This window comes from Leucopleurus acutus (assembly GCF_964270905.1).
Source record: "Leucopleurus acutus genome assembly, chromosome: 13".
Taxonomy (NCBI): domain Eukaryota; kingdom Metazoa; phylum Chordata; class Mammalia; order Artiodactyla; family Delphinidae; genus Leucopleurus; species Leucopleurus acutus.
This window is the reverse complement of record NC_139155.1, coordinates 24,235,898-24,263,049: the sequence shown is the minus strand read 5'-3', so window position 1 is coordinate 24,263,049 and position 27,152 is coordinate 24,235,898. Positions and strand designations below refer to the sequence as shown.

Genomic DNA, 27,152 nt, shown 5'->3' with positions numbered 1-27,152 from the left:
TGTGCTCCCTTCTGGTGTGTGAAAAGAAGCACAGTCAAGAGAATGAGAAGACAAGCCACAGACATATCTGATAAAGGACTGTTACCCAAAATATACAAAGAACTCTTAAAACCCAACAGTAAGGGAATGAACCATCTCATTAAAAAACAGGCAAAAGACCTAAACAAACACCTCACCAAAGATATAGAGATGGCAAATAAGCATGGGAAAAGATGCTCCACATCGTAAGTCATTAGGGAAATGCAGACTGAAACACCAATGAGATACCACTATACACCTATTAGCATGGCCCAAATCCAGAACACCGGCAAGGTCAAATGCTGGCGAGGATGTGGAGCAAAGGGAACTCTTATTTCATCACTGGTGGTAATGCAAAAGGGCACAGCCACTTTGGAAGCTCCTTATGAAACTGAACATAATCTTACCATATGATCCAATAATCACACTCCTTGGTATTTAGCTAAAGGAGTCGAAAACATATCCACACAGAAACCTGCACGTGGATGTTTATAACAGCTATATTCATAATTGCCAAAACTCAGAAGCAACGATGCTCTACAGTAGGTGAATGGACAAACTGTGGTACATTGAATAATGGAATATCAGTGTTATAAAGAAATGATTTATCAAGATATGAAAAGACATGGAGAAAACTTAAATACATATTACTAGGTGAAAGAAGCCAATTCGAAAAGGCTACACACTGTAACTACACCATATGCTATTCTATAAAGGCAAAATTATAGAGACAGTATAAAAACTCAGTTGTTGCCAGGGGTTAGCGGGGAGAGAGGGATGAACAGGCAGAGCACAGATGACTTTTAGGGCAGTGAAACTACTGTTATGATACCATAACGGTGGCTACATGTCATTATACATTTGTCTAAACCCGCAGAACACACAACACCAAGAGTGGCCTAATGTGAACTATGGACTTTGGGTGATAGCAATGTGTCATTGTGGGTTCATCAATTTTAACAAATGTTTCACTCTTGAGCAGAATGGTGATAGTGGGGAAGGCTCTGCATGTGTTGGGAAAGGGGTTATATGGGAAGTCTGTGTACCTTCCACTCAGTTTTGCTCTCAGCCTAAAATTGCTGTAAAATGTAAAGTCTGTTAAAAGGGGAAAAAATACCAGAGAGAAGGAGAGAGAGAGAAAGAAACGTGAAACTTAATAAACCACATTGCCCAAGTAAAGAAGAAAGGGCAAGGAGAGGAAAAAGACAAAGTCCAAAGACAAAGTCCTCTCCAGATGCAAGTTTTCCTGAAAATACAACCTGAAATGAAAACATAAGGCCCAGAACTGAGAAAAACTCCAATTAATAAGAGAATTCTCCAAGTCATTCGCCGTAAAAACAGCCTCTCATGTTCTACTGGTTATTGAGAGTTGTCTAAAACCCTAATTCATTCCATTCAGATTTTGATATTTTACTCTGAGGTCACACATTTTCCTAAAATGTCTCAGCCCCCTCCACAGCAGGTAAGAGTGCTTCTTGATGACTTAGAATTCTGCGCTCCATCAGTCACTCTGAAGGCTGAAGCTGGAAGAGCCAAGGTACGCTTGGATAGATGCATGCAGACACCCGGACCTCTCTTAGAAGGGATGCCTGTAAAAAGCGAAGCTGGTGGTCATTTATCCCTTTCTCCAAAAAGGGAGATTTTCAAAAATCTTTTTGAAAAAAAACCACTTACTGAGGGCTTCTTTCAAATAAAACTCTCACTAACAACTGGGGGAAAGGAGCTTTGGGAAACTCCCTCAAGCACTGAAATCAACATGGTATTTCCAGCTCCCGAAATCTGGCATAGAAGCTCACCCTAACTTAGCAGCCAGCTGGCCAATTCCAAACCAAAGTGGGATATCACAATGAAAAGAACCCTGACCCCCTGAGGGCTCACCTAGGATCACAGATAAGACCAAGGCACTGAAGGACAAATGGGACAACCCCCCACAAAGAAGCCCTCAGCTGCCTCTGCAACCAGATCCTAAAATGCTTTGCCCCTCAAACGACAACATATATAGGGTTCTTGTTTTCACCATAGCACTTAACAATACTCTAAAAAAGAGAAGCCAAAATGTGGGATGGGGGAAATTGAGAAATTGCAAGAAAAATCTGAGAGAAATGTTAGGACATTTCTTTAAAGCATCTGTCATGGCACATAAATCATACCAATGTTTTCTTAGGTCAGTCTCCCAAGACAATAGAAATAAAAACAAAAATAAACAAATGGGATCTAATCAAACTTACAAGCTTTTGCACAGCAAAGGAAACCATAAAAAAGAAAAGACCACCTACAGAATGGGAGAAAATACTTGCAAACAATGCAATCAACAAGGGCTTAATTTCCAAAATATACATAGAGCTCATACAACTCAACAACAGAAAAACAGACAACCCAATCAAAAACTGGGCAGAAGACCTAAATAGGCATTTCACCAAAGAAGACATACAGATGACCAATAGGCACATGAAAAGCTGCTCAACATCACTAATCATTAGAGAAATGCAAATCAAAACTACAGTGAGGCACCACCTCACACCAGTCAGAATGGCCACCATTAAAAAGTCTACTAATAACAAATGCTGGAGATGTATGGAGAAAAGGGAACCCTCCTACACTGTTGGTGGGAATGTAAGTTGGTGCAGCCACTATGGAGAACAGTATGCAGGTTCCTCAGAAAACTAAAAATAGAATTACCACATGATCCAGCAACCCCACTCCTGGGCATATATACAGACAAAACTGTAAGTCAAAAAGATACATGCACCCCTATGTTCATAGAAGCACTATTTACAATAGCCAAGACATGGAAACAACCTAAATGTCCATCAACAGATGAATGGATAAAGATGATGTGGGGTGTGTCTGTGTGTCTGTGGGTTTATGTATTTGTGTGTGTATGTATGTGTGTGTGTATATATATGAATACTACTCAGCCATAAAAAAGAACGAAATAATGCCATTTGCAGCAACATAGATGCAAACAGAGATTATCATACTAAGTGAAGTCAGAAAGACAAATACCATATGATATCACTTATATGTGGAATCTAAAATATGGCACAAATGAACCTAACTAGGAAACAGAAACAGAATCACAGACATAGAGAACAGACTTGTGGTTGCCAAGGGGGAGTGGGGTGGGGGAGGGATGGAATGGGAATTTGGGGTTAGTAGATGCAAACTACTACATATAGAATGGATAAATAACAAGGTCCTACTGCATAGCACAGGGAACTATATTCAGTATCCTGGGATAAACCAGGATATTGAAATTAACACAACATTGTAAATCAATTATATTTCAATTAAAAAGTAAATTTAAAAAAAGCATTTGTCATGGTTTCTGATCATGAATTCAATAAATATTCATCATGCACATGTTTGTACGTGGGCAAGTGAGAGGGTCAGACAGAAAGGCAACCCTTTCTCAAGCAGAAAACAAAAATATGCACCCCAATGCACCAGTTCACTGCAGCACTGTTTATGATAGCCAAGACATGGAAGCAACCTAAATGTCCATTGATAGAAGAATGGGTAAAGAAGATGTGGTACATATATACAATGGAATATTACTCAGCCATAAAAAGAATGAAATAATGCCATGTGCAGCAACATGGATGGACACAGAGACTGTCATACTGAGTGAAGTAAGCCAGACAGAGAAAGACAAATATCATGATATCGCTTATACACAGAATCTTAAAAAAAAAGGGTACAAATGAAGTTATTTACAAAACAGAAACAGACTCACGGACTTGGAGAATCAACTCACAGTTACCAGAAGGAAGCGTGGTGGGGAGAGATAGGGAGTCTGGGATTGACACGTACACAATGCTATATTTAAAATGGATAACAAACAAGGAACTCTGCTCAATACTATGTAACAACCTAAAGGGGAAAAGAATTTGAAAAAGAAGAGATACACATATATGTATAACTAAATCACTTTGCTGTACACCTGAAAACACATTATTAATCACCTATACTCCAATATAAAATAAAAAGTCAATAAAAAACAAAAACAAGCCAGCTGTACATTTGCATCAGTGCGCTCCACAGTGAGAGCAAATGCCTGAGCTGGCACATTGGGATGGATTGACTGCTGTCCTACTGATTCCAGGAATGTGCGTGACCATCAAGCCACAAGGTGTGGCCCAATTCTTCCCTGCTTGAGCTGTGATTAACACCAATCCTCCCACAGAGAGGTATGGCAGCCTAATTAAGCCACATTCACTGACTGCAAACATTTCAAGGGTCTCAGGTGAGAGGCACTTATAATGAGAGTGAAAGTAGGATTCTTAACCACTGGAGTTTAACAGGTAAAGTCTAAAGATTGTAAGCACTTTCAAACACACACAGCCAATAGATACCCCCACTTACCACAGTAAGTGTAGATATGGTTGGACTCCAGGAAACGGACCTTTAAGTTATGCAAAACTGCAGGCTCATGTAGATAGCTAAGGGCAGTTAGGTCATTTTCTCCCACCAGGATATCTGGATTCCGCAGGAAGGGAAGCTGGTTGCTTTGGACATCAATGGGGTATTCCCGAATCTAAGGAAAGGCAAGTGACAAACACAAAAAGGCACAGTTATGAAGCATTTAGCCGGTATTCAATGTCCTGTCTTGTTGGCTAGGATGGCTACCCTAACGTGATCGTAAGTGAAGATAAATAACACGTTTTAAACAAAGCGAGTTGAACAAAATACCTGTGTTGCCATAAGTGACAAGCTCAGGTAGAAAATTTGCTGATAACATAATCCCAGTGTATCAAGGTAAAAGACTGAATGACATGAGAAATTCAGGAAGCACAAGTAGATTTAATAAAGTGTTCTTCTGCTTCTCAATGCAAAAATACTGAGTCTTTAATTCTAGCTGCTGTACTGTTCTTTCTCCCAACCAGGAAAGCTTCTTTGGTTTGCCCAATGTGATGCTGCTGTTTCTTTACTCTCCCTCCCATCATCCAACGCACTCACTTTTTTTTTTTTTTTGGATTACCTTACAACTAGCAAACTGCTCTCCATAATTCCACTCAAGTTGTCCACATATTTTTCCCCAACCTAACTGCGAGCAGTAATTTTACTTTAACCTAGAGTATAATAGGAGCTTGAGGTGTGTGTGTGTGTGTGTGTGTGTGTGTGTGTGTGTAATTAGGGCCTATGACCACACATCGTAAAGTCAAATCTCAAATACAAGGTGTTATCCTTGTACTCTCAGCATACATAGCACTTGGACTACATAAATACTCAAAATACGTTTAGTGACAGGATATATAACTTGACACCTGTACACATGTAATTAATACAAAGATGTAATTAAGAACAGTCAGCTCTACCCACCACCAGTCCCTCCCATCAAGCCTCTTAGACAGCCTCATCCACAAGAGGGCAGACAGCAGAAGCAAGAAGAACTACAGTCCTGCAGCCTGTGGAACAAACAACCACATTCACAGAAAGATAGACAAGATCAAAAGGCAGAAGGCTATGTACCAGATGAAGGAACAAGATAAAACCCCAGAAAAACAACTAAATGAAGTGGTGATAGGCAACCTTCCAGAAAAAGAATTAAGAATACTGATAGTGAAGATGATCCAGGACTTCGAAAAAGAATGGAGGAAAAGATCGAGAAGATGCAAGAAATGTTTAACAAAGACCTAGAAGATTTAAAGAACAAACAAACAGAGATGAACAGTACAATAACTGAAATGAAAACTACACTAGAAGGAATCAATAGCAGAATACCTGAGGCAAAAGAATGGATAAGTGACCTGGAAGACAGAATGGTGGAATTCACTGCCGCGGAACAGAATAAAGAAAAAAGAATGAAAAGAAATGAAGACAGCCTAAGAGACCTCCGGGACAACATTAAACGCAACAACATTCGCATTATAGGGGTCCCAGAAGGAGAAGAGACAGAGAAAGAACCAGAGAAAATATTTGGACATTATAGTGGAAAACTTCCCTAACATGGGAAAGGAAATAGCCACCCAAGTCCAAGAAGCACAGCGAGTCCCATACAGGATAAACCCAAAGGGAAACACGCCGAGACACACAGTAATCAAACTGAGAAAAATTAAAGACAAAGAAAAATTACTGAAAGCAGCAAGGGAAAAACGACAAATAACACACAAGGAAACTCCCATAAGGTTAACAGTTGATTTCTCAGCAGAAACTCCACAAGCCAGAAGGGAGTGATATGATATACTTAAAGTGATGAAAGGGAAGAAACTACAACCAAGATTACTCTATCCAGCAAGGATCTCATTCAGATTTGATGGAGAAATCAAAAGCTTTACAGACAAGCAAAAGCTGAGAGAATTCAGCACCACCAAACCAGCTCTACAACAAATGCTAAGGAAACTTCTCTAAGTGGGAAACACAAGAGAAGAAAAGGACCTACAAAAACAAACCCAAAACAATTAAGAAAATGGGAATAGGAACATACATATTGATAATTACCTTAAACGTGAATGGATTAAATGCTCCAACCAAAACACACAGGCTTGCTGAATGGATACAGAAACAAGACCCATCTATATGCTGTCTACAAGAGACCCACTTCAGACCTACAGACACATACAGACTGAAAGTGAGGGGATGGAAAAAGATACTCCATACAAATGGAAATCAAAAGAAAGCTGGAGTAGCCATACTCATATCAGATGAAATAGACTTTAAAATAAGGAATGTTACAAGAGACAAGGAAGGACACTACATAATGATCAAGGGATCAATCCAAGAAGAAGATATAACAATTATAAATATATATGCACCCAACATAGGAGGACCTCAATACATAAGGCAACTGATAACAGCTATAAAAGACGAAATTGACAGTAACACAATAATAGTGGGGGACTTCAACACCTCACTTAAACCAATGGACAGATCATCTAGAATGAAAATAAATAAGGAAACAGAAGCTTTAAATGACACAATAGACCAGGTAGATTTAATTGATATTTATAGGACCTTCCATCCAAAAACAGCAGATTACACTTTCTTCTCAAGTGCACATGGAACATTCTCCAGGATAGATCACATCTTGGGTCACAAATCAAGCCTCAGCAAATTTAAGAAAATTGAAATCATATCAAGCATCTTTTCTGACCATAATACTATGAGGTTAGAAATGAATTAAGGGGTAAAAAACGTAAAAAACACAAACATATGGAGGCTGAACAATACGTTACTAAATAACCCACAGATCACTGAAGAAATCAAAGAGGAAATCAAAAAACACCTAGAAGCAAATGACAATGAAAACACGACGATCCAAAACCTATGAGATGCAGCAAAAGCAGTTCTAAGAGGGAAGTTTATAGCTATACAAGCCTATCTCAAGAAACAAGAAAAATCTCAAATAAACAATCTAAAGAAACTAGAGAAAGAAGAACAAACAGAACCCAAAGTTAGCAGAAGGAAAGAAATCATAAAGATCAGAGCAGAAATAAATGAAATAGAAACAAAGAAAACAATAGCAAAGATCAATACAACTAAAAGTTAGTTCTTCGAGAAGAAAAACAAAATTGATAAACCATTAGCCAGACTCATCAAGAAAAAGAGAGAGAGGACTCAAATCAATAAAATTAGAAATGAAAAAGGAGAAGTTACAACAGACACCGCAGAAATACAAAGCACCCTAAGAGACTACTACAAGCAACTCTAGGCCAATAAAATGGACAACCTGGAAGAAATGGACAAATTCTTAGATAGGTGTAAACTTCCAGGACTGAACCAGGAAGAAACAGAAAATATGAACAGACCAGTCACAAGTAATGAAATTGAAACTGTGATTAAAAATCTTCCAACAAGGGCTTCCCTGGTGGCGCAGTGGTTGAGAGTCCACCTGCCGATGCAGGGGACACGAGTTCATTCCCCGGTCCGGGAAGATCCCACATGCCAAGGAGCGGCTGGGCCCGTGAGCCATGGCCGCTGAGCCTGTGCGTCCGGAGCCTGTGCTCTGCAACGGGAGAGTCCACAACAGTGAGAGGCCCGCATACCGCAAAAAAACAAAAACAAAAAAATAAATAAATAAAATAAAATAAAAATCTTCCAACGAACAAAAGTTCAGGATCAGATGGCTTCACAGGTGAATGCTATCAAACATTTAGAGAAGAGTTAACACCCACCCTTCTCAAACTCTTCCGAACAATTGCAGAGGAAGGAGCACTCCCAAACTCATTCTATGAGGTCACCATCACCCTAATACCAAAACCAGATAAAGATACTACAAAAAAAGGAAATTACAGACCAATATCACTGATGAATATAGATGCAAAAATCCTCAACAAAATACTAGCAAACAGAATCCAACAATACATTAAAAGGATCATACACCATGATCAAGTGGGATTTATCCCACAGATGCAAGGATTCTTCAATATATGCAAATCAATCAATGTGATACACCATATTAACAAATTGAAGAATAAAAACCATATGTTCATCTCAATAGATGCAGAAAAAGCTTTTGACAAAATTCAACACCTATTTATGATAAAAACTCTCCAGAAAGTGGGCACAGAGGGAACCTACCTCAACATAATAAAGGCCATATACAACAAACCCACAGCAAACATCATTCTCAATGGTGAAAATCTGAAAGCATTTCCTCTAAGATCAGGAACAAGACAAGGATGTCCACTCTCACCACCATTATTCAACATAGCTTTGGAAGCCCTAGCCATGGCAATCAGAGAAGAAAAAGAAATAAAAGGAATACAAATTGGAAAAGAAGAAGTAAAACTGTCACTGCTTGCAGATCACATGATACTATACATAGAGAATCCTAAAGATGCCACCAGAAAACTACTAGAGCTAATCAATGAATTTGGTAAAGTTGCAGGATACAAAATTAATGCACAGAAATCTCTTGCATTCCTATACACTAATGATGAAAAATCTGAAAGAGAAATTATGGAAACACTCGCATTTACCATTGCAACAAAAAGAATAAAATATCTAGGAATAAACCTACCTAGGGAGACAAAAGACCTGTATGCAGAAAACTGTAAGACACTGATGAAAGAAATTAAAGATGATACCAACAGATGGAGAGATATACCATGTTCTTGGATTGGAAGAATCAATATTCTGAAAATGACTATACTACCCAAAGCAATGTACAGATTCAATGAAATCCCTGTCAAATTACCAATGGCATTTTTTACGGAACTAGAACAAATCATCTTAAAATTTGTATGGAGACAGAAAAGACCCCGCATAGCTGAAGCAGTCTTGAGGGAAAAAAACGGAGCTGGAGTAAGCAGACTCCCTGACTTCAGAATATACTAAAAGCTACCGTAGTCAAGACAACATGGTACTGGCAGAAAAACAGAAACACAGATCAATGGAACAAGATAGAAAGCCCAGAGATAAATCCACGCACCTATATGGTCAACTAATCTATGACAAAGGAGGCAAAGATATACAATGGAGAAAAGACAGACTCTTCAATAAGTGGTGCTGGGAAAACTGGACAGCTACATGTAAAAGAATGAAATTAGAACACCCCCTAACACCATACACAAAAATAAACTCAAAATGGATTCAATACCTAAATATAAGACCAGACACTATAAAACTCTTAGAGGAAAACATAGGAAGAACACTCTTTGACATAATCACAGCAAGACCTTTTTTGATCCACCTCCTAGAGTAATGGAAATAAAAACAAAAATAAAGAAATGGGACCTAATCAAACTTAAAAGCTTTTGCACAGCAAAGGAAACCATAAACAAGACAAAAAGACAACCCTCTGAATGGGAGAAAATATTTGCAAACGAATCAACGGACAAAGGATTAATCTCCAATATATATAAACACCTCATGCAGTGCAATATTAAAAAAACAGCCCAATCCAAAAATGGGCAGAAGACCTAAATAGACATTTCTCCAAAGAAGACATACAGGTGGCCAAGAAGCACATGAAAAGCTGCTCAACGTCACTAATTATTAGAGAAATGCAAATCAAAACTGCAATGAGGTATCACCTCACACCAGTTAGAATGGGCATCCTCAGAATATCTACAAACAAGAAATGCTAGAGAGGTTGTGGAGAAAAGGGAACCCTCTTGCACTGTTGGTGGGAATGTAAATGGATACAGCCACTATGGAGAATAGTACGGAGGTTCCTTCAAAAACTAAAAATAGAATTACCATATGATCCAGTAATCCCACTACTAGGCATATACCCAGAGAAAACCATAATTCCAAAAGACACATGCACCCCAATGTTCATTGCAGCACTCTTTACAATAGCCAGGTCATGGAAGCAACCTAGATGCCCATCGACAGACGAATGGATAAATAAGTTGTGGTACATGTATACAATGGAATATTACTCAGTCATAAAAAGGAACAAAATTGAGTCATTTGTTGAGACGTGGATGGATCTAGAGACTGCCATACAGAGTGAAGTCAGAAAGAGAAAAACAAATATCGTATATTAATGCATGTATATGGAACCTAGAAAAATGGTACAGATGAATCAGTTTGCAGGGCAGAAGTCGAGACACAGATGTAGAGAACAAACATATGGACACCAAGGGGGGAAAACCATGGTGGGGTGGGGATGGTGGTGTGATGAATTGGGCGATTGGGATTGACATGTATACACTGATGTGTATAAAATTGATGACTAATAAGAACCTATAGTATAAACAAACAAACAACAAAAACACAACTAATACTAAACTTTCTTTGGGTTATTTGTATGGAAATATGTTAATATAAATATTTCAGACATTACATGAAATTTCTAAAAATCTTATATGTTCTGGTATAATGTTATAAGTCCTAATTCTAGTTATTACTTTAAAATGTATATCTCAGAAATAACTAAATTTTCTTGTCAATTGCATTATTATGAACTTTCATCAAATCTTTAACCATGGTCATTTTTAAGTCTTTTGTCATTTACAGACAGTTCTGGGTGTACTCTGATGCTTTTGCAAATATGTTCCTATAAAAGGGTTTCATCTTCAAGGAATTCATGGAAAAGAATCTGACAAGTACACGTTTCTGGTAACTGACTATACTGCTGAACTGAATGAATAAGCATTTTTAGAACTCTAATGGAAAACTGATGAATTCATAAAAGTGCTAACCAAAGATCACGATGAAAAAAATAATTAATTACGTGGAACTGAGTGAACTGATGAGGATGATTATAATTTTTGTGACTTTCTGTTTGAATAAAAAAAAAATCCCACAAGAACTCAGATGTAAAAAATATACAAATCAATCTTCACTGCAAAGTAAAGGAGCTGTTGCAGTGGAGGATTACTGGACTGAATGTCAATATTATGACATAGTATGAGTGTGTTTTGTGTTTGGTAATTGCAATCATTGTTGCTTTTGTTGTGGTCATCTATTTACAATGCTTGGTGTCAGTTTATCTCTTGTAAAAATAAAATACAGTGTGTGTGTGTGTGTGTGTGTGTGTGTGTGTGTGAAAAAAAAAGATGTTATTAATAAAAAGGTAGTGTTCTTTAATAGTTAAACAGAAGGAACTTGACTGTTGTTTACCATGTTGTATCTGAGTGTTAAGTTTCTTATGGTGTTCTTAAAAATCATCTGAGAGCTTGTAAGAAGAGTTTCCTTGGGACTTCCCCGGTGGTCTAGTGGCTAAGACTCTGCACTCCCAATACAGGGGGCCCAGGTTTGATCCCTGGTCAGGGAACTAGATCCCACATGCCGCAGCTAAGAGTTCACATGCCGCAACTAAAGATCCCACATGCCACAAGTAAGACCCGGCGCAGCTAGCTAGCTAGCTAGCTAGGTAAGTAAGTAAATAAATAAGTAAGTTTCCTCAACACAACTTATGTTCAGGAGCTCTTGGGCAGGGACCAGGAACATCAGTTGTTAAACATCCCCACGTAGTTCTGTACTGGTGGCCTATGGATCATGTTTTTTTAAATTAATTATTTATTTCTGGCTGTGTTGCGTCTTCACTGCTGCATGCAGGCTTTCTCTAGTTACAGCGAGCGGGGGCTACTCTTCCTTGCCATGCACGGGTTTCTCATTGTGGTGGCTTCTCTCGTGGTGGAGCACGGGCTCTAGGCGCATGGGCGTCAGTAGTTGTGGCACAGACTCAGTAGTCGTGGCTCGTGGACTCTAGAGCACAGGCTCAGCAGTTGTGGCGCACGGGCTTAGTTGCTCCGCGGCATGTGGGATCTTCCCGGACCAGGGATCAAACCCGTGTCTCCTGCATTGGCAGGCAGATTCTTAACCACTGCGCCACCAGGGAAGTCCCTATGGATCATATTTTAAGAATCACTATTCTATACAAGTCTTTCAGTGCTCTCTCCTGTCCCACATTTAGAGCGACTTGTACTACCAGATATTAAGGTATATTATTAAAGCTACTATGGCATTGGTTTAAATTAAAGTACTGTGGTAATGGTTTTAAAATAGACAGATAAATGAAACATAATAGCAGGTCCAGAAATAAATGCAAGCACGTATGGGTAATTTATTCATGATGACATCAAAATAGCAAATTAATGTTAAAAGGGATTTTTCAGTAGTGGTAGGTAAACTTGCAGCCATTTAGGAAAAAAAAATTGAGTCCATGTTCTGTTCTCCCTCATATTAAAATAAATTTTAGATGAAAAAAATAAAAATTAAATGAAAAAAGAAAAATAAAACCAACCAATAAGAAAATAGAAATTAAATGAAAAAAGAAAAATAAAACCAATAAGAAAATGTGGGCAAATCTTCGTGAAAGCTTTGAAAGGAAGTACCTTTAAGGGGTGAGACAAAAGCCAGAACAATGTAGGGAAATACTCATTAATTTGACTCTAACCTAAAACTTTAAAACCATCATAAAACACACCCTATGTAGAGTAAATTGAGAGAAGGGAACAGTTATTCTGCATTATTTAACAGAATACTCTTAACATCCAAAGAGTTGTAAGAAATCAAAAAGAAAACCAATACCCTCACAGAAAACTGTGCACGGAATACAAGTCACAAAGCAAGAACTACAAATGGACGATATGTGAAAAACTATTCAACTTCACCATTAACAAAAGAGACGCAAATAAAAGATTATTAGCACCACTATCCATCAGCTAAGCAAAAGTACATAAAAACTGACACCCAGGATGGGTGTGGGCAAAAAGGGTTCAGACTGATTTAACTTTTCTGGAGGGCAGGTGGCAACACCTTGTCAGAATTTTTCATAAATATATTCTTCCTTGGCCCCAGGAGACAATCTTACAAATGAGCAAATGTATCAACTCCCGAAGCTGTAAATACAGAAGTAAAGCACGACACAGCCCGATATTTACGGTCAGGCAGCTACCCACAGCATTCTGCTGCATCTAACAAAAGGCATGTTACAGTATGAAATCTATGATAGGATTCCATTTATTTAAAACTGTATATTAAAGTCTGACTGGAATAACGTCCCAACAAAATATCAACGGCTACCTGTGTTAGTGAGGTTTTCTTTTGTACAGTTTTCTGTTGTTGGGATTTTTAAAATATTAATCAAGGCTCTTTTCTTTCTGTGAAAAAACTCTTTTATTCTTATCAAACTTACTTCATACAGGAGACCAGCAAACAACTACCATGAAGATGCAGATAAAATTTCCAAGAGGTGGGAAACAAGTGGGAAATGGAGACTGATTGAGAGTTGATTTTTATTTCATTAAACTCTAGAATTGCTCCCTCACCCCCATCATCTCCAGCAGAGTGGGTGGTGTCACTGGGACTCTAACCAGACGTTCCTCTCTGAGCCCTCTGAAAGACTTCCCAATGCGGATGTCCCTCTGCCCAGCAGGAGCGCGTCTGCTCTGGTCTCCCACATGGCTCTTCACCCTGCCTCCCTGGTAAGCAGCACAGAGACAGCCAGGTGCAGAGCCACAGAGCTCCCCCAGACTACCCCTCATTTTTCAGATCAGAAAGCTGGGACCTGAGCCTGGTATCTTTAAACCCTGAGGCAGAAATGCTGGCATTCCATATTTTCTCAGATGAATCTCCCCTCAAAAGACTCTCCCCCCAAGCGTGTGGAGGGAAAGGCATAGGCAGTTTTGTGAAAACATGGTCCAAAAATAAGCCAATGGTATTGGTTACAGTAAAATTGATAAGGAATAAAAGTGCCCAGAGCAGCAGCAAAGAAGTGAGAGCTGCAAGCTCAGCATTCTAAAACTACAGACTTCTGGGGCTGTGTATATCCAGGGCGAGGGAGGGAGGGAATGAGAGCCTTAAGAACACATTGTTTTCTCTAACAGGTATTTGATTCTAACAGCGCTGCTAGGGTTGAGCACTTACGGTTAATATGGTTTTATTTGAAATTAAAGGGTTTATGACACGATCAGAGACATTGAACTTTCTGCACAAAAGACTTCACTACATAATAACTGGGTCTTTGGAGGTAAAGAGGAGGCTGAATGTTAACACCCTTCACAAAATTAATGCTCGGTCACACACCTGGAGTGGACCTTCTCCTCTCCAAGGCCAGGAGCTGGGAATCAGGAACAGGTGGGGGTCTCCAATTGGTCACCATCTATCTAGCAAATGATACTGGACAACACTTGAGAATATAGAGGGTGGCATAAGGTAGAGGATTGGTCTAGACCTGCACTTGCCAATACATGGTTATTTAAATTGAATTCATTAAAGTTAAATACGATTAAAACTTCACTTTCTCATGCTAGCCACATTTCAAGGGCCCAATAGCCACATGTGGCTAGTGACTGCCATACCGGACAATACAGATAGAGAACATCCAACTGTTGCACAGTGTTCTCTTGGAGAGTGCTGGTCTAGATTGCTCTAAACTCAGTAGATCTGTGATTCTATAATGCTTAGTAGGTGCTTAAAAATACCAGTTGAATGAAATGTCTGATCTTTTCATGACCTCTCCCACACCTCAACTCACGTCCATGTTACATGGTACCACAGCAAGAGAACATAATCATAAAAACATCTTCAAATGACAAATCCCAACACAAAGATTTGGAGCTACTAATCAGCATATATGGTAGAGTAGGAGAAACAAGTTTTCTTTATCTACCCATAGAAGAAGAAGATCTAGAGAAAAGATAAGCTGGTAAAAACAGAGTTAACAGGAGGCAAGCAGTTGGTACTGACCCTGAGGTGCCACATGGCTCACAGAAATGGAGACCGACTAGGAGTTAAACCCTGTATTCAAGTCCTGGCTGTCAGCTAAAGCAGTGGCTCTCAACCCTTCCTGCACCTTGGAATCCCATGAGGAGCTTGCAAAAAGATACTATGCTGTGTCCCATCCCCAAACTCTGATTTAAGAAGTCTGGCCGTGCTACAGCTTTGCAAAAATTTTTTAGCTCCTCAGGGGTTTCCATCACGCAGCCAAACTTAAGAACCACTGAAACTTAACTGCTCTGAGGTGTTAAGTCCATCACTTCATTTCCACAGACAACAGCTTCCCTAATTGTAAGATGGGAGGACTGGTCCCAACAATCTTTAAGGGCCCTTCCAACTTTATTGGTCTAAAGGACTTATCTTAGGTCAGTGGATGTGGGTGTGTTCTCTTCTGTGTTCTCTTTCTGAGCTATCCTCCTGGAAAATAGGAGACCTCAAAGCTTGAATCCACTTACACTTACTATAATAGCAAGTGTGTGGCTCCAGGTTCATTTAGCACATACTAAAAGCCCAGTTTCCGTTATGTCCTAAACGAATACAAAAAACATTCACTTAATGAATGCTCTGCTGTGTCTTATTCTGTGATAGTTGTGTTTAAATCTTACAGCTCCATCTTCTCCAGTCTCCAAAAAGATCATGCTTCTTAAAAAGAACCTTCTTGGGCTTCCCTGGTGGCGCAGTGGTTGAGAGTCCGCCTGCCGATGTAGGGGACACGGGTTCGTGCCCCGGTCCGGGAAGATCCCACATGCCGCGGAGCGGCTGGGCCCGTGAGCCATGGCCGCTGAGCCTGTGCGTCCGGAGCCCGTGCTCCACAACGGGAGAGGCCACAACAGTGAGAGGCCCGCGTACCGCACACACACACAAAAAGAACCTTCTTATTCTTCACCTCATATCACTTAGCCCAGGCCTAAGCACAGGCATGCAATTACTTGAAAAATAAAATACTCTGTGACTCATGTGAACTTCTTAGTTAGGAAGGGTTAGGTTATGAAGAAATAACAAATTAACCCTGAAATCTCAGAGGCTCAGGACCACAAAGGTTTTTTCTCATTCATGCTAGGTACCCAAGGCTGGATGGGATGGAAGCTCTGCTCCACAAGGTCAACCAGACATTAACACGTGGCCTCCACCGTCACCAGGCAGAGGAAGAAGAGAGCATGGCAAACTCCCATAGGCTCTTCTATGCTTCTGCCTGGAAGTGACAGACAGGAATTCTACCTAGAGCTCTCTGGACGGAAGTAATCATGGGGTCCCACATAACCTGCAAGGGGGCTGAGAACCATGGTAGAACGTTTGCATGCCACCTCTACCATGGTAAGTGTTCCTGCTTTAGTAAGTCAGCAAGAAACTCCGAGGTAGCTGCCCAAGGGGGTTTCAAAAAAGTGTGTGGGGTTGGGGAGTGAAGACAGAGGGAGCAGTGGGGTAGAGTCAGGCACCTTACCATGTTTCTCATGGATTTCTAAAGATTCTTGGCCTTGAACTTTTCATATTCTAAAGCCTATATTTGTGTATGTATTACATTCATTATAAGTTAGACTGAAAGCTCCACAAAGGTACAGATGTACCATTTTCACTGCTGTATAACCAGACCCTGGCATATAATAATTGCTCAATAATAACTGTTTCTAATGAATGAATGGTGATGCAAGTAATTAAAGGAAAAAAGCACAAATGAAAATAGGCAATTATGAAGTTTAAATTATAAACAAAATTACAGCAGTATAAAAATGTGAAGTCAAAAATAATCTTTTGATTTCAATTTATTTCAGGGAAACAATTTACACATTCTGTTAGAATATGGAGTTATAAAAGTTTAGCTTTTAACATGGTGTCTTTCAGCAATGGCGAGTCCAGGACCATTTCCTCTACAGGCTTAAACCAGGGTTTCTCAACTTTGGCACTGTTTTCATTTAGGACTGATAGTTGTTTCTTTGGGGGAGGGACCTCTTAACAACATCCCTGCTCTCTACCTATCACTAGATGCCAATGGCAGACCTCCCTCCTCAGTCATGACAACCAAAAATGTATCTAGACATTGCCAAATGTCCCTTGGGGGCAAATATCACTGTTTCACCAACCTCTAAGCAGAAGCAGCCAGGCAAAGTATCCTAACTGATGGAAAAGATCATGAATACAGCAGGGGAAGAGGTCAATGATAGTAACTAAGTAACAGAGATCCATCTGGAGATGGATGGTAGTGATGATTGCACAACAATGTAAATGTCCTTAATGCCACTGAACTGTACTCTTAAAAATGGTGAAGACGGTAAATTTTATGTTATGTGTATTTTACAATATGTTAATTTTAAAAAATACCACTGTAGACAAGATAACTAATTGTATTGGCAACAATACTACCAATAGATATTTATATGCAATGTGTTATTTTATAACTTTAAGGAAACTTTTTTTGCATATGTACGATATAAATATTGCCTTCCATATTATCCTTGCCATCCAATCAACAGAGTGTAATACTGTCTCATTGGTGTATTACTGGGCAATTGAGAACAAAACAAAGATAAAGATAAAAAGTATCAGATGATCCATAAACCAATACAAAAGTAAAAAAGAATGGAAACCCAGTGAAACAAGAAGAAAAAAGAAATAATCAAAGTCACGTGCACTAAGAGGCTTTGCTGGTACCAGAGAAGTATCACCAAATACTCTCAGCTCTGTGCACGGGGTTTATGTGAGCTCTGTGAGCACTCTCAGGGTATGTGGTCTGGGTACACCAATGTGTAAGGACAACAGTCCTAGCTCTTCTGTGAGTCTGTCGCTTCTTGACTTGAAGAACCATGTTTGCTCTTTCCTCGCTATAATACCCTGATATGTTTGGTACCATCCTTAGACCTGAGCAAGAGGGGCCCTTCCCTGGACCGTGCATCTTAAAGGGCTCCAACATCACAAATGCAAAATATAACCTTATTAAAGAACACATGGTACCTCTGTCACCTGGGATCTGCGTTCAGTGCTGACACAGTGAGATCTGCAACCCTCAACATACACTCTTGTGACAAACGCCATCAGGCCCCAGGGAAATGCTTCTGCATACCTCTTGCCCTGTGTCCTTGAAATAAGACAAATGTGTCCAGGCACCTTGAAGGGTGGTGGGCTATAACATCACCAATGTCAGAGACAGACACTGCTTTGGAGCGTGGGGAGGCATTGGGCAGCAAAGACGTTTAGATAAAAGGAAAGACAAATTATCTTGTTAATCCTTCCTTCCAGATAGCACAAATGCAAAAAAAATTCTCACATAATGAAACACGGGTTCCCAGTTGGGTCGAATATCCAATGCCTTGCTTCTCTGCACACTCCAATTGTGGTTTCAGAGGTGCTCACAAATTAGTACAGTATTTGCAACCACTGCCAACCTGACTCATGAGGAACACCCTGCAGTACTGAACAAGTCACATTCCTCTTAAATTTGTTTATATGTAGGTACAGACATGACATGCCCAACGCAAGGTAGCAGTTCTTTATACTGGCAGCTAGATGGAGACCGAATAGTAGAGATTCAAGTACTTTCTTTTTAATATATTAAATGCTTTATTTTTTCAAGAATTAGAAATGTCAGATTTACCTAAATAATTCTGATAAAATATGCTTTTAATATTTAAACAGACATAGGCTACATCCCCATTCTTGCCCTGGCCCCAGAAACATTAGCAGGCTTGGATATGCACAGACACAGAAAGAGCACGTTGCTCTTCTTAAAGCTCACATCTCCCCATCCTTCTCTCACTCATGAACACTGCCAGGGCCTTGCACACAGGGAGTACTCGCCCTGGACATGGGATGCAAACTTGTTTGGAAAAACAGAATTTAAACGCAAAACCATGGAAACGGGGAGAGTTTTCCCTGCCAGTAGAGGGCAGGAGGTGAGCAGTTTGTAAGGGAAGTGGGGGCAACTGAGAGAAGGTCTGCCAGGCAGAGCTCCACGGCACGCAAAGATTTAGGTAGCTGCATTTATCACCAAGGTCTGCATACACTGAGGTGCTTTACCCAGTCTAAACAGGGTACTGTGCTAAGGGTTGGCACACCCAGATACCTTGCACCCTTCACAGCCGTGGGGAGAAAAAGAGAAGACACGATGCTTTTCCCCCAAGAAGTTTCCCATCTTCTCACTGGCTTAAACAGAAAACATCTTACATTGGGCTGAAACAATCCAGACACAAAAGGACAAGTATTATATGATTCCACTTCTCTGAGGTACCTAGAAGAATCCAACTCAGAGACAAAGGTGAACAGGGATTACCAGGGGCTGCAGGCAGAGGGAGAAATACGGAGTTAGTATTCAATGGGTACAGACTTTCAGTTTTGCAAGATGAAAAGAGCTCTGGAGATGGACGGTGGTGATGGCTGCACAACAATGAGTAAGTATTTCATGCCACTGAACTGTGCACTTAAAAACGGTCGACACGGTAAATTTTATGTTCTGTATATTTTACCCAAATAAATAAACAAATAAATAAGAAGCAAGCAAGCAACAGGGGAAAAGAAACATCTTTAGAGGAACACTGGGGGGCCTGAGCACCTTGAACAGAGCAGAGCACACAAGTTACTTACTGCTAAGGTAGAAGCCATAGGTTAAGAACTTTACTGTTTTAGAAGAGAACTAGTTTATTTTCAACCTTTGCTGATACAGTTAAACCCACACTATTGGACTTCAGAGGGAGGAGCAGAGGGCGGGGAAAGAGACTCCAGGGTGGATTTTTCAGCCAACCTGGTACATCAAAGATGCTTTTAGCTACAGAGGAGTTTCTTCAAACATTCAGAGTCCAGCCATCCAACTTCTGTTCTCCTGCCTCTGGTCCACAGCTCAGCTGAGTCGCTCCTAATGACAGCCCAGAGCCAGCAGTGGACAAACCACAGCCCACGAGCGACCTGGACAGAGTCCGATGCTCAGAGCCCATTATTTCTCCAGAACTGCTAACCTCCAGCCCCAGCCATCTCTTCTGATTACAGCTGATGGCCATGTAGCAGGGGAGGGGTCCTGGGCAGCTGCCAGGATTAGTCACGCAGGGCAGAACTCATTCTCCACTGGGGAGGCAAGCATCTGCTCTGTTTTAGCAACACAGCAGACACTCCCTCCATACAACTCTTAAAAAAACACCCACCCACTTACAAGATCAACTGAAATGAAATCTGCTGGAGTGGAAGATACACCATTCACGTGGGTGAACTAATTTCATTTTGTTTTGGGCATGGGGTGGAAAGTTATTCAACATGGTAAACATGATTCCATCTGTTGGGAATTTTGTTTCTCACCTCAAAACCAAGAGGAGGCTGGCAAAGTCTGCAGGCCAGGAAGGGGAAGGGGAGGTGAGCACACCTTAGTGTAAACAACTTTTAACAAACTAACCAACTCACTGTCCCAGGTTTACCAAGGGATGTGCTCAAAGTTGATACAAAACAGAAGTTAGGAGGGGGAAGACATTCAACCTTCCTACTAATCAATGTGTTAATCTCCACCCACTGTTAAGTACATGTGAGCAAAGCATTAAGACAAGATCCATTTCTCAAGCAGATCATTACTACCTAGAAAGACAGGACCAAAGAGCTCGGAAGAAGGAAAAACAGTAAGACAGTAAATGATCAAAGGCTAAGTGATGGGGGACAAAGTTTCAGTGCTCCTGCAGTTCAGAGAGAGGCAATAATCACTCCAGGCCAGGCCAGCTCTGCAGCCCCTCAAACCTGACCCATCCCAAAGCCAAATCTTGATTTTTTTGGCCACTTGGTTCAAAGCCTGTCCATCTCGCAGTCTCCCCTACTGTAAACCCTGCATGCACGACCTGCATCCTCGGCCTCAGGCTGTCCCATCTGTCCCCTCCTGCAGTGGCTTCCAGGTGCACTGGCCTCCCTTCCTTCCACACTCTCAAAGGGGACACACTGAGGCCTCGGGGCTTTGGCGCACAACTCCTGCCTGGACGCTCCCCTCCGCCCACCCGGGCCTGAGTCTTCAATGCTGGCTCCTTTCCACAGCCCCTCCCCGGACACCCTCACCTCAGCTCCCTCCTCACTTTCCTCCTGTACCTAGTCTACTGCTTCCGCGCCTACTGCAGCCTCCTTAGGCTCTTTCCCGTATTTCTGTGTTCACGTTCACTGAGCCCTCCAGCACTGAGCTCCCACAAATGGCAGGGCCACAACCGATCACCCATAAACCCCCATGACCAGCACAGTGCAAGCCTTCAAATATTCATGAAATGCACAAATCACAGGGAAGGGTAGTGACAAAAGGCTCATGAAAAGGGAAACTGAATCAGATCTTCTAGAAGGAATACAATTTCCTGGTTACTACCTTGTCTTCCTTTTGAGCAAAACCACCTGAAAATCAACTAACGAAAAAACTCTCGGGGCTTCCCTGGTGCCGCAGTGGTTAAGAATCTGCCTGCCAATGCAGGGGACACGGGTTCGAGCCCTGGTCCGGGAAGATCCCGCATGCCGCGGAGCAACTAAGCCCATGCGCGACAGTTACTGAAGCCCACGCGCCTAGAGCCCATGCTCTGCAACAAGAGAAGCCACTGTGATGAGCAGCCCACGCGCTGCAACGAAGAGTAGCTCCCGCTTGCCGCAACTAGAGAAAGCCCGTACGCAGCAACAAAGACCCAACGCAGCCCCAAAAAAAAAAAAAAAAACCTCTCACTGGAGCAAATAACATGTAATGAGGGCTTACCTGCCAGGCACGACTCTAAGTACATGCCACACAGTAACTCATTTTATTCTAACGCGCTCCCTAGACAGACTATCACCCCCATGTCACAGATGAAGTAATAGGCACAGAAAAATTGCTAACTTGCTCAAGGGCACAAAGCTAGCAAGGCCAAGCCAGGACCCCAACCCAGGCAGGCTGGGTCCAGAGCCGGTACTCCAACCACTGTACCAGGCACTGGCTCTTATGCTAAGTGGCTCCCCCTCACCTCCCACTGAGCCTCAACCCCACGGAGGGAAGCCTCCTGTGCCCCCCACTCCACCGAGAAGATTCTTGCCTCAGTCACCCGCCATCTCTCAGCTGCTAACACCAATGGGCACTTGTTTGTAATGGGCCATCCACTCAGCAGCTTCACGGTTTCAACGTTCACATACATCACCATCAACAGCAACAAAACGGACGCCAGGGGCTCAGAAGCTCCACCGTGCAGGACACGCTCTAGCCACAATGTAGCATCCAACCCTGCTCAGGAGAGCTCTGCACTCCCACCCCCAGCACTGCACTCACAGTTTCATCTTCCAGTTGGAGCTGGAGGCTCTTCTCACCCTCCTTGTAGTCCTTGGTTAATTCAGCTGAGCGCCACACTTCATCGGGGTCAGGGATCCAGACCCTTGTGTACTGAAAGATTAAAAGAGAAGAAACTTAGATGCTAAGAGGAGCTTTCAGGTATGCTCTCTATGAGGGGCCCTCAGAACTTTTAAAGTCATCCGCACACATTTCCCTCCCTTCTCATTTCAAGATACAAGGCGATTCAATACCATGACAAGAGACAAGTCACAAGATTGGTTACAGAGGACTCCTTCTAGATCCTAACAGAATGTCACAGATCAGTGAAATTCAAATTCTACCAGGGGAATGCCAAGCCTAGATTTGGTTATATCCAGAGTTTTACACCATTATCTCAAAAGGTGGTACAAAATTGCAATGTCAGAGGGAGTGTCTAGTGTGCTGCAAACAAAGATTAAGACAACACATGCAAAACCCAACAAGACAATGTAGCAAGTCTTCAGAGCTTGGGAATCTCTGCTTTGATATTCTGCATTCAGGGTCAAAGCCATTTTCCTGCAGAAGTGAAAGTGGTCAGCAAATTGAAACTGTTAATATATTCCTGAGTTGTCAGCAATCTCAGTTTAGTTGTGCATTCTTTAAGCCACGAACATACCCACAAATCTCATGCATCCTTCCCCAGCCCCCATCCGGATCAAGCGTCCGCAAGGTCATTAAGCTGGCCAAATCCTGGCAGGGAAGAACGCAGCCCTTGGTGAGCGGGAGGCACTGGCAATGTCACTCGGGCGCTCTCCGCCCTGACTGCACATTAGAATCACCTGGGAGCCTTGAAAAGACCAGGTCAGGGTTCACCTCAGACCCAAGCAGCACTTGAGGTGACATGAAAGCTCCCAGGTGAGTGTAACGTGCAGCTGGGGAGAACCACGGGTCTGCACCAAACGGCAGCATCTACTAGTGGCTGTCCCTCTCGGCACCACGCCCCTTACCTCTGTCAGACACGTTTTCTCAGTACTTGTCTCATAGGTATGCGATTTCCACAGGGCCTATCTGCTTGAGAAGCTGTCTGTGTACACGGGCACATACCCCCCTCCCATTATATATATTTTTAAATTTTTATATATAATTATATTTTTGTATTTATGTATAATCATATATATATCTATAAAATGGCCACAGAATATTTTTAGCAAAATTAATACTCCTGAAATTAATAGTTCTTAAGATCAGAGGCCAGCCAGAATCAGCACAACCCACCTCCCCCGTGGAGGGACAGCAAAGCACAGGCCCTGTGGCCGGTCAGTTGCCGACCTGATTTTGGTCCTGCTTTCTTACAGCATTTTGCTCCACGTGATCACTGGCCGTTTTTAAAAGCAAGGCCCGGCCCCTGCTACACTTGTCTCTAATTCAGGATCGAGGAGTGAAAGTCGTGAGGCAAGAGATTCAGAACACCAGTTAATGGGAAAGCAAACCACCACCAACTTGCATCACTGATACCCCAGCTCAGGGTACAAAGCCAAAGTCATTTGCTTTTGGTTTTCCAATGAATCAAGTTCACAGGATTGTCTCTCTGCCTCTGAGCCTGCACTACAGCAACGTATTCCTATATCTTTAGAGGAAGATACTCTATAGCTTTATAGTATCTGAGTGCTATCGAGTATTACATGAAGAATGTTTAGAGGCATCTCCAGAGAAAACTGAGCGTTTCAACATTTCTCTCCCTTCAGGTGTTCTAACTTACCTTGTCCTCTACCATTTGAGCCCACCATCCATCCAGCTGTGGGGACTTTTAAGCTCCTGTCCCCCAGCTTCAAGTGAGTGACTTTTCTTAGCCTCGCTACACTTCCTGTCCCTGAGTTAGGCCGCTGGGACTCCCCTTCCAGTCAGAGGGAGGACAGCACACCCAAGAAGCTCTATTCAAAGCCAAGTCTCCACTCAGTGTAAAGTGGTGTCAGGAAAGGCTCAAGATAACAGAGTGACAAACAACAGAGAAGGGGGAAATGCCAACAGGAAGCGACTGGAGGTGGTGACGTGTGGACATCGTCAAGCTGCGTGATGTACTGGAAGCCAAGGAGCCCAGTCCCAGCTCACACGGCGGCTCCTCTGGCCTTAACCCTGCTGTCCACATGCCTCTCACCGGACAGTTCACTGCACCCAGCACTGGGGAACCTCGCTGCCTGGCTCTGCTGCTGTTTAATTCTCACTCTGGGAGGGTCCATTTACTCTTCTACTTACATAGATCTCTTCTCTCTAAGCAGACTGAAAATACCTGGTAGGCAGAAAATTGTCATCTATATTTTCCTGAACCCACAGAATGCATCAGAGCATCAGGGGCATAAGGGGACCCTACTGATACTCTAGTTCCTTGCTACTCCAGGTGAGGACCTCAGCCTCACCACTACCTGGGAGCTGGTTAGAAATGCAGAATCTCACACCCACGGCATCAGAGTGGGCACACCTAAGTACCTGGTGTTCTGCTCCCGCAATATGATCTCACTCTTCCCTGTTTTTGTGCACAGGCCAGACTACAGCCCTGGACCAAATCTGGTGAGCCACTTGTTTCTATACAGCCCATGAGTGAAGAACAGTCTTTAAATGGTTAAACGGCTGGGGAAAAAAAAAATCAAAAGAATGATAATCATATGCTAACACATGAGAACTATATGTGTCAAATTTTGGTGTCTGTAAAGTTTTATTGGAACACAAGGACACATTCTACCTACGTATTGTCTGTGGCTGCTTCCACATATCAGTGACAGTTGTAACATAGGCCCTATGGCCCCAAAACCTAAAATATTTACCCTCTGGCCCTTTACAGAAAAGGTTTGCTGCCCTCTACCTTTGAACATGCTGTTTCCTCAGCCTAGAATGTCCTTTCCTCATTGTCTATGTGGGCAGAGTCCAAGTTCCAGCGCCATCTCCTCACTGAACCCTTCCTTCCCTGTGCACTACAGAGGTAGCCCTTCCCAACTCTGGATGATCAACTCTTCTATCAACTCTTCTATGATCAAATTTCTTTACGGTTTTTGCAGTCGTTTCTTTCACATCAGTTTCCTCTTACTACTCCAAGGTCTTTCAGATACACCATGGGGCATTTCTGTATCCCTGGCATGTAGTAGATGCTCAGGAAATGTTTACTGAGACAGGAATCAGTGAAAAGAGAAGGTGTGTTTATGGGGCACCTGGTGTATACATAAAACACTGTGACAAGCACCATGTAACCAAGTATAAACATGAAGATCTGTACCCTCACGTTAAGGAACATACAGTCTATTTGGATAGATAATTCATATAAAAAATATACTCTAGGGGGAGGTGTGACCAATTCCTAAGGAGAGTAACAGCTAATCAGTCAGGGGGGTCAGGCAAGGCAAGAGAAGGGAGGGCAATGATGGTAAATGCCAACTTAGAGAGGAAACAGGTGACCAGATTCTCCTACAATGTCTTAAAGGCTAGTGTGCATTACAGATCTGATCAAGCAAGCTTTAGACTCAAATCCAGTAAACATCTGAGTACCCACTCTGTGCTAGATGCTGTCACGTGCCCTCCATCCCCACAATGAAGACACGTGTGGACATGCATTGAGATTACAGCAGTTCATTGTTCAACAAGAATGAAGTAGACCCTGTATTGTGATGGTACGGGATGGGTGATATCTGCAGGCAGGCCTCCCCACCGTTACGCTACTTCATAGATTCTCGGCTTAAGGTGCCTATGAGTTACTGAGCAGGGCTGTTCACCCAATGTCACATACGCTGCACTTGAGCTATTTATAGGACTTCCAAGGGCAATTTTTTTTTTTTTTTTTTTGCGGTACGCAGGCCTCTCACTGTTGTGGCCTCTCCCGTTGCGGAGCACAGGCTCCGGACCTGCAGCCTCAGTGGCCATGGCTCACGGGCCCAGCCGCTCCGTGGCATGTGGGATCTTCCCGGACCGGGGCACGAACCCGTGTGCCCTGTATCGGCAGGCAGACTCTCAACCACTGCGCCACCAGGGAAGCCCCCAAGGGCAATTTTAACCACAATCAAGTTTTGCTTTATGTGCTGACTGAGCCAACAAGCCCCTCCACTCAGACCAAGGAAGATCCACTGCCCCTGTAACTGAGTACAAGGTGGGGCATGATCAGTACAAAGTAAACAGTCAAGAGAACAGACACACAAACTGAGAGGAAGGAGAGATAAGGAACACAGTAGCCAGCAAAGACTTGAGGGAGACATACACGTGGAATCTAAACAACAGTACAAATGAGCTTACCTACAAAACAGAAACAGACTCACAAACAGAAAATAAACTTACGGTTACCAAAGGGGAATGCAGGGAGGGATAAATTGGGAGTATGGGATTTACAGATGCACACTACCATGTATAAAATAGATAAACAACATGGGTTTACTGTATAGCACAGGGAACTATATTCGATATCTTATAATAAACTATAATGGAAAAGAATTTTAAAAGTATATATATATAACCATATCACTTTGCTGGATACCTGAAACTAACACAATATTGTAAATCAACTATACTTCAGTTAAACAAAAAAGACTTGAGGGAGGAAGACAGATGTGATCTGAGCTGTGGAGACGGAAAGAATTTGTGTGGTTTTTTTAAAATTTATTTATTTTTTCTTATTAGTCATCTATTTTATACACATCAGTGTATACATGTCAATCCCAATCTCCCAATCCATCACACCACCTCCCTCTACCACTTTCCCACCTTGGAGTCCATATGTTTGTTCTCTACATCTGTGTCTCCATTTCTGCTCTGCAAACCAGTTCACCTGTACCATTTTCTA

General features: G+C 42.0%; 1 protein-coding gene across 1 annotated transcript in view; it reads right to left on the bottom strand.

Moving 5' to 3' along the window:
* MYO5B (myosin VB) overlaps positions 1-27,152 on the bottom strand; it is a 396,769-nt gene that overhangs the window by 218,066 nt on the left and 151,551 nt on the right. Inside the window, exons 2-3 of the mRNA XM_082853383.1 lie at positions 22,358-22,468; positions 4,384-4,555 (exon numbers count right to left, since the gene is read on the bottom strand). Coding sequence (XP_082709509.1) covers positions 4,384-4,555; positions 22,358-22,468 — 283 coding nt within the window. The remainder of the gene's footprint in view (positions 1-4,383; positions 4,556-22,357; positions 22,469-27,152) is intronic.